The following is a 12,476-nucleotide window of genomic DNA, read 5'->3' as shown; positions in this document are numbered from 1 at the left end:
CTTTTTAAAATACCAGTTACACCCATATAATGTACCCCTTTATAATTAACTTCAGTTTAAAGCTGTATACTTCTGATGACAGGACACGTGGCTAAATCTGCTGCCAAGTCCTTGCTGGGGTGTGGGATGAGTGGGATTGTGGTCTCCTGCAGACAGGCTCATAAAAGTACCCTGGGTGAGGCCTTACAGTTGAGGGCTTGATTCGGCTTAGTGTGAGGGGACAAAGTCATGAAAATTATTTCTTACAAAAAGAGTTTGAACTGAAGCTTTATTTTGCAATCGAACCCTAGTTAAAGTTTCCTGTTACATGATCTTCGTTTATCATTCATGAGAACTTCAAGGAAAATAAGTGAAACTTTAAGAATCAGCATTTTCTCAGACCTTTTCAACCAACAGTTATTTTTATATGAATCTCTAAATAATAAAAAAAAAGCTTTTCCTTCCTTGAGATAAAGATATAAGCTAGCTTCTTGGTATAAATGAGAATTTATGTATTTATTTATAAATAATTTCAGTGTATAATTTGAGAATTCTGAAGTTTCCTCCAAATAAAAGGACATGCTTATTTGAAATGAACAAGTTGTAGAAATAGAATTTTCATTTTGAGATGAACTGGATGTTGATTGTAAATGAACCCAATTTTCACATGTTATTACTCAATTGGAGAACTCTGAATGACTATGGAATGTATATGGGATAAGTGTACATATGTAATATATGGTTTTAGAGTTGTATATGTGCCAAAGTCCATGTATCACCAGATCTTGCCTGAAAAGAAATGAAGAAAGGATGTTAGTGGACACTTCACAGTGTCTAAAATGGGCATCTGGCACGTAGTCTCTGCTACTCAGAGCAGTAAAGGAGGAGGATAGTTGGACAACATAGCAAGAGTCTATCTCAATACAACAAACAGAAATGATGCCCACAATAACAAAGTGTGTACTGACAAGTGTTTGCTTTCTCACCCCAGTCCTGTCTTGTATAAAATAACAGCTCTAAGATCCTGTTGGAGGGAAAAACTTTAATAGGTGTTTCCCTTAGCAGCCTACGTGCTCTTTTCGTTTTACTATGCTTTATCTTTCTTTTGGAGGGAAGCAGGGCTGATATTCAGGGTAGTAGAAATGAATTGGGAACATTATCACAATTCCAGACTTCCTGCTGATGTGATGTGTTTTAATAAATGTGGGATTATTTGTGACTTTAAAATAACCCTTCCCTTGTGTGTAATATGTGGGTAATGAAGTGTTTCATTGGTGTTGAATCTTTTTCTAAATGTTCATTATTACATGGTGCACAAGTGACACTCCAAACAGTCCACAAACATCCGATTGCTGCTGTGTTACTGTAAAGACAGTCCAGTGTAGTGGCCTGCCTCCTCAGCACTGAGTTATTCTAGGTTGCACTGAAAACTGTACAGAAAGAACATGCTTGTCACAAGGGTCCATCATTAGCACAAGCCAAATCTGATCAAATGTTGAAACTGAAAAATGACTCATTCTTTGCTAATGCTCTATTGTTCCCTTGAAAGAAAAATAAAAGGTTGTCATTTGACAAAATGTTCTCAGTTAAGACTTACTCTCACCTGTAATCTAAATCTGGGCTCAGCATAGTAACTGAAAGAAGTTAGAAACAATGTTGTGGGTCAAAAACCATTGTTTAAAAATTAAATATGTTTTCAGTGTGTCTGAACTAATTTTTTATTTACTTGTAGTTTGTTTCACATTAATTAATATCCAGTGTCAGCTGCATACTTTGAAGCTCCCATTACAAGTGAAAATTCAGTTGTATAACTGGCAGGATGAGTGATGTCATCAGGCTATAATCTAACACAGAAGCTCAAGGGGTTAGAAAAACCCTGTGATGAGGCGTGACCCTTACTGCCAAAATGGAAAGTGTGATCTAGCTGTGTTAGATAATGTGAGTGTGGAGTTACGGTTTGCCAAGGCATGAACCACAAGAGAAACAGAACAGCCTGTGAGACGTGGCAGGAATAAGAGTAACCATCATCTAGTCATGTGTGAGCCCTGGAATACACTGGAAAGTCTTAAACACTGGCAGTACATGATAGAAAACAAGTGTGTGGAAAAGCCTGCTCTGGGTTTTTCAGGGGAAAAGCTTAGTGAGGCTCATATGTGAAGAGCTGGAGAGTTGGCTCAGTGGCTAAGAGCACTTGGCTGCTCTTTTAGAGAGTCTGGATTTGGTTCTTGGTACCCACATGGCAGCTCACAACCTTCTCCATTTCCAAGGAATTGGAAGCCACCTTCCAGCACCAGACATACATGTGTACACATGTATACAGATTGGTAATTCTAGGACGTAACATGAAAAAACTATAGGTTTAAATGTTTCTACATCTTATTATGAATGCCCTTCCTGCACAATTTCATTTTTAAAGGGAGAGTGTAGTTTTGTTAAAATAAAATTCATTGAAATACACAAGTAGGATATTTTAGAAATCAGTTTGAAAAGCGATTTAAAACACTGGACTTCTTAAATTTTATTTTTTAGTGTGTATGTACATTAGGTAAAGGATAACTTTAGGAATCCATTCTCTACTTCCATGTCCTACAGGGATTGAATTTAGGAAGCCAGGCTTGCACAGCATGAATACAAACACATAGGAACTTGCCCCTGTGTGTTAGGGGCAAAAGTAGAGACTCAGAGCTGGCAAGATGGCTCTGGGAGGTGTTTGTGGCCAGGTGGGACCTGATCCCTGGGACCCATGTTCTCTGATCTCCACATATATGTTGTAGCATGTGCATGCATATGTGTGTGGGGACATAATAACTGTAAAGACATTTTTAAGAAGGCAGAGAGTTGATTCGTGAGTCTTGTGAGTAGGGGCATTTCCTTTTTTTCTAAACAAGTGATACCATATTCTTTTAGAAATCTTTTTTTAAAAAATTGTATGAGTGTTTTGGCTGCATGTTGTGTCTGTTTAGCATGTGCTTGCAGTGCCCTTGGAGGCCAGAAGAGGACAATGGATCCTCTGTCACAAGTTACAGACTACCATCAGCAGTCATGTGGGTGCTAGGAACTTAGCCTAGGTCCTCTGGAAGAGCTTCCAAGCTGTCTCTCCAGTTCCAGGTCGGGGAGTTTTCTAGGAAACATGGCTGTGTTAGGGAAAGTTTCCTGAGGGTATTAGAGAGTGAAAATGTGAATTTAACTATTTAGAATATCACAGAGCCTCGGAATATTTTCTGAAGTTAAACCAGCCTTTACCAGTAGAAGTGTAGTGTAAGGTAGATTCTAGAAAATTATTTGCTTTCTTAATGTCAAATTTCTTAATGTCAAAACACAACAGGGCTGTGAGGTGACCCAATTGGTAGAGTCTTGCCCAGCATTTGTGAGGCCTGGGTTCAACCTTGAAAAGGCAAAGGGATGTTTAAAGTTTGATCTGTCAATTGCTCTGTCTTTCCGTGCAAATTTGGTAGCTGGTTCTTTTTTATTTATTTATTTTTTTGACAGCTTAGAGATGAAGATAAAAAACGTTTTGTTTTGTGGTTTTTTGAGACGGTGTCTTTGTGTAGCCCTGGCTTTCCTGGACTTGCTTTGCAGGCCAGGCTGGCCTTGAACTCACAGAGATAGGCCTGCCTCTGCCTCCCTGAGTGCTGGGGTTACAGGCATGCGCTACCACATCCAGCATGTTACTTCATCTCTATAGAAGAAAGCACTTAGCCTGAGTCAATTATCTTTTTCTTAATTTTGGGATGCATATATTTTGCTTATGGTGTGCAGTATCCTCTGAATATTATATCTAACTCATAGACAAAGCCATGTCTAACAGAAGTCCAGCTGATCATTTGAAGAGGTGTTTTATCTACTTAGATGTTCCTAGAGGCATAGACATAGATATTGCTATACTAGCTGGAAGACATCTTAACTGCCACAGTGCATCCTGTTGATCCTTTTCAGAGTCTTGAGTGGGCTTTTTTTTTTTCCTGATGCAAAAATTTACTAGAAATCTTTTCTCCTCCTCCTCCTCCTCCTCTTCTTTTTCTTTGGCCTCTTCTTTTCTTCTGTAAACCAACAATTTTACATGATACTTGGAGTGGTAGCTATGGCTAATTTTATGTCAACTTAAAACAAGCTAGAGTGAGCTGGAGAGATGGCTCAGAGGTTAAGAACACCCGCTGTTGTTCTAAAGGTCCTGAGTTCAATCCCCAGCAATCACATGGTGGCTTATAACCATCTATAGTAAGATCTGGTGTGCAGGCAGAACGGTGTATAAATAATAAATCTTTAAAAAAGAAAAAGCTAGAGTCATTTGGAGAAAAGGGATCGCTGTTGAGAAAATGCCTCCATGAGATTGGCCTGTAGGCAAGTCTGGTTTATTTTCTTAATTATTATTAATTACTGATTGAGAAAATGTTATAGGCAATGCCACCCCTGGGCAGGTAATTTTGGGGTACATAAAATGTTGCCTGAGCAAGCCTGGGCAGCAAGCCAGTAATCAATTCCCCGCGGCATTTGCATCAGTTCCGGCCTCCAGGATCCTGCCCTGCTTGAGTTCCTGCCCTGACCTCCTTTGATGATGTGGAACTGTAAGCTGAGATAAACCCTTTCCTCCTCAAGTTGCTTGTGGTCATGTTTTATCACACCAATAGAAACCCTAAGATACTTGCAAACAATTAGAATTTTTCCAAATGACATTTTAAATTACTTGGTAGCTATAAACATCTTTAAAAAGTGTCTTATGGTCAATGCAAAGGTATGGGTTTTTTTCTAAGATATTTAAATTTTTCTATGTTAAGTTGTATGTATATGTTTGTGTTGGTGTGAGGGTGCGTGCAAATAAGTGCAGGTGCCAGAATATTGTGTCAGATCCCCTGGAGCTGGACTTACAGGCACTGTAAGTGCCTAGCATGTGTGCTGAGAGCCAAACCCAGGTCCTCTACAAGAACAGTCTGCAGTCTTAACTCTATCTCTAGCCCCACAAAGTTTCAGAAAAGTAAATGGAAAGTGGACATATCACTAGAGTCTCAGCACTTGGAGACTCTAGGCAGAAGGGTCAAGAGCTCAAGATTATCCCCACATATGTAGCAAGCTTAGGCTAAGTGACCTAGGGCTCATGTGACCCTTTCTCAAAGATAAAGTATATATATTTCTGGGTGTGGTGGCACAAGCCTTTAAATCCAGGAGCAGAGGCAGGCAGATCTACACAGATCTACATTTTTGAGGCTAGCCTGATCTACACAGCAAGTTTCAAGCTAGCTAGCACTGTACAGTGAGACCCTGTCTCACGCAACAATACAAACAAACAAAAATCACTACCCCTCCCTATAATGTAGGTCCTGAAACTCATATGAGCTGTAGCAATGAAAACACCAAATATACTGTTTTTATGCCAGTGGCATTGTAATGATTAATAAAGATTTATTTTTGATAAATTTTGCTGTTGTCATTTCTGCATTAACCGATTCTGGAAGATTCAGGTATAATCGGTACTTCTCAGAGACCTCAATCAATAAATCAACCTAAAAATTAAAAAAAAAAAAAGTTTTAAAATCATGGCATGAGAACAATTGCAACCTAAAGGTTATGTGCTTAGATTACCACATTATCTTGAATAAAGATGGAATTACTGCCACAGGACCTCGAACAAACAATACCATTATTGTAGTGGGTTCTTGAGATTTTTGATTATTAACACAACACATTAAATATTACCTGGTGGGCAGGGCATGGTAGCACATGCTGGGCTCTGTTGCACAGAGAAACCTTGTCTTGAAAGGGGAAAAAGAGTTAACTGGTAACAGTACCAGAAATAGAATGTTGCCCTCTGAGCACTGTGTTGCTGTTTTGGGATTTACTATCAGATGGCAAGGAAATATACGGGAGCCTGAAAGAGAGCGATCCATGTTTCATAGTAATAATGCCCTCAGTGAGCCTAGTTTATTAATTTTGAATGCAAATTAAGTATTTAGCTAATTTATGACTTTAGAAGAAGTGGGAAATGGCATATTAATAGTATGTATTTTTTATTGGCTATACTTCTTAAGGTATTACAATGAGGAAATGAGTACAGACAACCAATTTATATGCAGCCTCTACATTCCAAGACTTGAAGGCTGGAAAGTGGAATTAGTTCAGAAAGGGTGAAATTAAGAAGCTGCCACTAGCAGTGTCTGGCTGAGACAAAGATTAAGTGGTACTTGTTAAAAAGCCTGTGAATGGACAAAGGTGGATGTAAGTAAATCCTTACATTTGGTTAAGATGACAGCAATTCAGTTTAAAGACATGAAGGTGCCATGATGGAACAAGTTATCCTATTTATTAACCTAAAAATTAATTTAAAAATAAAAGTTTAGAGAAGCTAGACTCGGGAAGGATTGTGGGCATAGCAGTGACTATAATCAAGGAAACAGGCACAATAGGCTAAGAGGAACTGCCTTCAAATTCTAAAACATTGTTTGGGCCCTCGACATTCCACAAGCAGGTAACCTACAGAGAAAGATGCTAAGCACCCAATAATGACATAGTCTATGATACTTCTTTTAAATATGTGACCAGTGTGGATGCTGAAACAGAAAAAACAAACAAGCAAACAAAAACCCTTCCCCAAAGAGAGCTGAGATTGTCCTACAATGGGACAGGAAGGCAGGTCAGTCAAGGAGCCTTCTCAAGGGAACTAAAGAACATTCTCCACTTTCATGCAGGCCCTTCACAGGATCCTTTTGCTAGAATTTCAGGATTGCTGCTCCCCAGGAACTAGATTTTTGGGGTCATTTCTGAAGTAAGATTTTTCTATAGTTGTTCTCTCACTGTATGGTGGATGGGATTCACAGTAGATCACTTGTTTTGATATATCATTGGTCTGCTTTAAAGAACAACACGGACTGTGATGACAAAATCCTGCACTTTGGAACCTGAGGCTGGGATTAGGGTTGCTTTCCTTGAGTAATGAAGCAAATGTCTCTGCCCAAGAGCGTAGACATGATGTTCCAGTCACTTGCTCCTCTTCTGTAAAGGAAGAGAATTCTTTCTATATATCTCTGCAATGTATCCTTTGTGTTGATTTCCAGTCCTGCTGATGTTTTTTGCCTTCTGAGTACTTGGGCAATGGGATGCAATTAGAAGAGATATGTGCTATATGTACACGGAAGTTTAGGCTTGGAATGTACAGAGTTAATGCAGCAGAGCAGGCCTAGCTAATACCCAACTCTAAGCTGTTGAATTACTGCAAGTCTTTCAATTCAGGAGTTTGTTCTTATTGCAACATAATATAGATACAAATATGCTGTTTGGCCCTCTATCTGAAGGTTCTACCTCAGTGGATGCAGCCTACCTTGTATTGGAAAGTAGCTAGGCATAGTTATTGCATCCACACTTAAACATGTAACAGATTTTTTTTTTTCCTTCTCATTATCCTGTAACTAATACAGTCAAACAGTTTGGTATCATTTGGATCTGTTTGCTTAAGACATAGCCCTGGCTGTCCTAGAACTCACTATGTAGACCAGGTAGGCCTCAAAATCACAGAGATCTGCCTGCCTCTGCCTCCTAAATTGTGGGATTAAAGGTGTGCTCCACCATGCCTGGCTATAGTTGGATCTGAGCTATTCCCCAAAGCTCCAAGTGTTTTCATCCTATAGCACGATAGAAGTGCTATTGGGAGGTGTTGGAACCTTTAGGAGGTGGGACTTAGTGTGAAGTCTTTGGGTGTGTGTTTGGAAAGTGGATTGCACAACACTGGCTATTTCCTTTCTGTCCTCGGACTTGAGTGATGGGTGGTTTTACTTCGCCATGTATTCCTGTTATGATGTGCTTAATTCAACGCGGTCTGAAAACCTCTTTCATATAAAATCTGTTGTGCGCCTCATCATTAATTGTCCCCATCAGTACTTACATGTTATTCAATAGTAGAGGTAATCTCAAGTACATGAAGTGCAAATGTTATTTGCAATCAATAAAAAGCAAACAAAACAAAACAAAACAAAACAAAACAGAACTGGTCATTGGTGGGTCTTCTCATCTGCAGGATTTCCTGAAAACAACTCCCCAGAGATGCCTCAGGACTACCACAGTGTGTGCTTAACTTACCTCAGAAACACTAAGATCACAGAGAGAGACTGAGTTAATCCCAGGTAACTCGATTTTCAGCTCAATTTTCAGAGGTTTCTCGTTCTGATCCTTTACAACCTTCAGTTTGTAGGCTGGTTTCTTAACCTCCACCTGGATTTCTGAACTAGAGATCTCTTCTATGAGACAGCGTCCTTTGGCTGGCGCTTGTTTTTTTGTCAATAGCACCTGAGGAAGGTGATTTGGCTCACTCACGGCACTGCTTCTGATCCTTTCAAGAGTATTTTCTTTATGAAAACACAGGGAGGGGAGATACAAAATACTATGAGAGGCTGTGAGCTTTAAGATAGGTAGTGTTCACAGAGACAGCTGGTAAAGCTACAATTAAATTAGTTTGGAAATATTAGCCGTAAAGTATCTGAAGGAGCTGGGCATGCGGCTCAGTGGTAGCTAGCTGCCTAGCATGGGAGGCTCTGGGTTGGATTTGATTCTGGCACAGCTCAACAAACAGACCCAAATACCCAGAACCTCCAGCCACATAATTTGCTTGGGAATCATGCAAGATTTTCACATATTTCTGGATATTCTGACATTTCTAATAATGTATATTTTTCTCTCTTTAAGTTTCTCATTCTTTTAAGATAGAGACTTCTGGTTTGAAAAACACACACAGATTACAAAAACAAAGACTAACATTCCTTTATTTTCAGTCATTGACTTACCTTTTTCCAATATCTCTTTGAGGTCTGTGAAGCTACTTTTGGTGTCCATCAGCTTTTCTTTCATTCTCTGGATGCTTCCTTTTATTCCAAAACTAGTAACATGGTATGACTGTGCAAGTATGAACTGGAATCGCTCCTCAATGCAGTGCATGGCCATCTTTATTAACTGATCTTTGATCCTTTGATCTTTTTCTGCTGCTTGCAGAACACCAGGATTGTAGGCAACATCAATGACAGTATAAGCACCTGTGTGTAATTCACAGAGAACTTGCTTCTATAAGGATTTTTGTCAGGCAGTTTACTAACCCATTTTAGTAAAGCTAGAAACTACAGATTCCATCCCTGTGGGTTTTGTTTATTTGCTTTTTCAAGACATGGTTTCTCTGTGTAGCTCTGGCTGTCCTGAAACTCTCTCTGTAAACCAGGCTGGCCTTGAACTCTCAGAGATCCACGTGCCTCTGCTTCCCGAGTGCTGGGGTTAAAGGCATCACAATGGCCCACCCCTATGTTTTAGAGAATCACAGCAGCTTTATGTTAACCCAGCAGTGGCTGGTCCAAAAAGAAAGCCCACACAAAAGTACCTGCAGAAGAAATGCAGTTTATTAGGGGAAGGGCTTTGAAGTACGGAAAAGGCGTAGACAAGAGCACTGCAGTATATGGAGATCTAAGCATGACAGAGCCTTAAAGGGAACCATAGCTTCCCTTCAAAGCCTGGAGAGAAGCTTTACAGAATGAGAGGTAGTGGGAAGGAATGCTAGCTGCCATAAGGGAAAATGGAGGGAGAATAAGGGGTCCTGCAGACAGCAGCTTCAGAGCACCCCATGAAGAAAATCCCCCTCAAGACCAATCCAAGAACCAAAGAAAAGGCTGTTGGTTTCTTTTTTTTTTATAACCTTTTAGGACTGACACTAAGTTTCATGTCACATAATTTACTTCAGTAGAGTGGACATGACATCATGGAAGAGCCAGGTGATCATGAACTGAAAACTGCAGGTCACAGCATAGACTGATTCTCAACTCTGTCTCAACAGGAAGGCATGGGCTGATTCAGGCTGTAGGATCTGGCCTAAAGATGCAGGCCCCTGTTCTAACACACCATATACACAAAATTCCAAGTCTACATTGGCATTTCTGTGTGGGTTAAAAGCAGATCATACTATTAGAAATCATATTAAATGTGCATAAAACACAACAATTTGTCAGTAATTATTAATGTTTCATAATTAATTGTTATACCAATATAATGGAAATAATATTACTTATTATATCATTAATATTAATATAGCCATTAAATAAAATATTTTACTTAAAATGCTATGTTCAATAAAAATGCACACATGCTTTCTTTAATGCTCTATACCTGATGCCTCAGAGAAATCTTCTGGACTGCCAACACTTATAGGTACAGGATGAGTGGCTGATTGGGGAGCAGGGATCCTTTTCCATTGACATAGGTTGATAAAAAGTATCTTTTCTTTTGGTTTCTAGAAAGTGAATAATTTTGATATTGACAAACTTGTTATTTTTTTAATGAGATTTGATAATATCCTGAAATCAAGTCATCACATTTTTCTCAGGTCTTCCCACATGCTAAGCAAGGGCTCTAATACTGAACTAGCTCTCCTACCAAGACGAAGAATTCTAGCCACTAATTCAGTGATTATATTACAACTGTGCTTGACATCCTGAGTATTTTCAAGCAATTTGTTCTTCCTGTGTTTTGGTTCATTCATTCATTCGTCCATTTTACTATGCCAGGAATCAACTCCAACTCAGAGCCTCATATGCTAGGCAAGCATTTTACCACTGAGATATATTTTTTGTTACTTGATTTCCCCAAAGCTGCTGGCTTTTCATCCTAAATCCGACTACTGTTCTCTCCAGAGGAATTGGACAGAAGGTATCGCTGAAGTAAACAGCTGTTCTATTTGTTTAGAACAAATAGATTTGGATCCCACTTCACTGCTTCATTATTTCTGATAATAAAGTAAGCTCTTGATTTGAAAAATCCCTGACTCCTGAGTCTTATGAAATCATTACATGAGAACCAGGGGCTAGTAATCCCAGCACTCAGGATGCACAAGTGGGAGAATCTCAGGGTTTAAGGACAGCCAGGTCTTCATAGCATCAGACACGCAGGACTATATAAAGAGACCCTCTCAGCAACAAACATTACACTACGACCAGTTTGATGGCTCAGTAGGGAAGAGCTCCTGACTCCAAGCCTGGGGACCTGAATTCTATCCCCATATCATCAAAGGAGTGAGCCAGCTCCCCAGAGTCATCCTTGCTCATGCACTCTCTTGAACCCATACTCACATAAAATGTAATAAGATTGCATTTGGGGGTTTCCGAAATACCAAGTACGATGTTCTCATCTGTACTCCTTTCTGTTTAGAGAGGTATTTTGATAGACTTCTCTAATGTTAAAGTAGCACTAGGTAAGGGGAAGAGTAAGATATCCTCTAGGTATCCTGGAGTAGTTTTATTGAAGACCTGGCACAAACTCTACATACTAGGATCTTGGTTTGTAGACAGAGCTGTGGTTCGGGGTCCACACAGAACTGTTTTCCATCTTTCAGCTCCTGCTGAATGAAGTTCTTGTAGCGCTCAGGATCATTTTCAGACAAATCATCGAGCATATTCCAGAACTGGGAAATTTGCGTGAGAAGACCCTTTGAGGATGCACTCATGACTGGTGATGAGACAGGCCTCTAGAACCTGTGGGAAGACAGGACTTTCGAAAAGACATGCCTGTGTAGCTATGGCCTTATTTCCTCTTTCAGGGAAGAAGGAAGGCTTTTGGAATAGTTTGGGGGGAGGTTCTCAACTGCTCTTGCTTCCTTCCAGTCTAAAAGATTGCACACATACACCGCTTTTTCTTGGCTCTTCTACAGTCTGTAACCCGAACCACTTCCTAAATTCCCACGTTGTACCTGTACCTCTGTCTGGTCTTTTCAAACACAGTGGGAACAAAAAGCTCTTTTAAAATCTCGTTTTGCGTGGTGTTCCAGTAGTTGTATATTGGCTGACTTAGTGCCTTCCAGACCTGAAATTGTGAGGTGTTTGTGTGTGTGTAAAGGAAAGAGGGAGAAGGAAGAGGAGAAACACATAGAAACACAATTTTCTCAATCCTCAGTAGTTAAAAGTATGGGCACTGGAGCCCATACTTTTTTTAGTACGTTTAAGTTCTACCTAACTACAGACCACTATGTTGCCTTGAACAAGTTTTATATATATACAGCTATTCTTCTTAAAATAAGATGAAGATTAGGAACGCTAATACCTAAAGCTGGAACACTTGACAAACACTATGTGAGAGTAATAGTCTAAGATCCTGTCATCACCCTCCTCCATCAACAGAGAAGTGTCCAAAAATTTTTAAAGCGTTAGCGTCTTCAAATTATGTATTAAGGTGAGACTAAATAGACAACGAACATACAATCCAAAAAGTGAGGAAACTCACCTCTTAGTTTGGAAACAAGCCGCGACCCCGTGTTACCATGGTAACCAGGCCCGGTCCAACATCCAACTGGGTCCGGGGAGTGCGAAGTAGAGCGATGTCTCTACACCCAGTTCCGGGATCTTTTCTCCAGTTCCGGACTGGCTCCTCAGCGGGCCCGTCCCGCTTCTCTCTCGGGAGAACGCCGGCTTCCTTCCTGCACCTGTCAGCTTCCACGGCGAAGCCAGCCCGCTCTGTGGGAGTCTCCCGTGAGAGGGAAGCGTTTCTCG

At 40.1% G+C, this 12,476-nt stretch overlaps 1 protein-coding gene across 2 annotated transcripts; it reads right to left on the bottom strand.

Moving 5' to 3' along the window:
* Positions 1-5,326: 5,326 nt before the first annotated feature.
* On the bottom strand, positions 5,327-12,466 carry Pih1d2 (PIH1 domain containing 2). 2 transcript variants are annotated; one of them, XM_055621741.1, is made up of 6 exons: positions 12,211-12,466; positions 11,261-11,465; positions 10,105-10,228; positions 8,745-8,990; positions 8,044-8,309; positions 5,327-5,477 (listed from the first exon to the last, which is right to left on the bottom strand). In XM_055621741.1, exons 2-6 carry the CDS (start codon positions 11,435-11,437, stop codon positions 5,343-5,345), a joined length of 948 nt encoding a protein of 315 aa, XP_055477716.1. In that variant the 5' UTR covers positions 11,438-11,465; positions 12,211-12,466; the 3' UTR covers positions 5,327-5,342. The 2 variants fall into 2 exon arrangements, with proteins under 2 accessions (XP_055477716.1, XP_055477717.1); XM_055621742.1 differs by lacking the exon at positions 5,327-5,477 and adding an exon at positions 6,254-6,281 and having other exon boundaries at positions 12,211-12,465.
* Between the last annotated feature and the right edge of the window lie 10 nt (positions 12,467-12,476).

The sequence above is a fragment of the Psammomys obesus genome, unplaced genomic scaffold (genome assembly GCF_907164565.1).
Source record: "Psammomys obesus unplaced genomic scaffold, mPsaObe1.curated_primary_1811, whole genome shotgun sequence".
NCBI lineage: Eukaryota > Metazoa > Chordata > Mammalia > Rodentia > Muridae > Psammomys > Psammomys obesus.
This window is presented reverse-complemented; position numbering and strand designations above follow the sequence as displayed.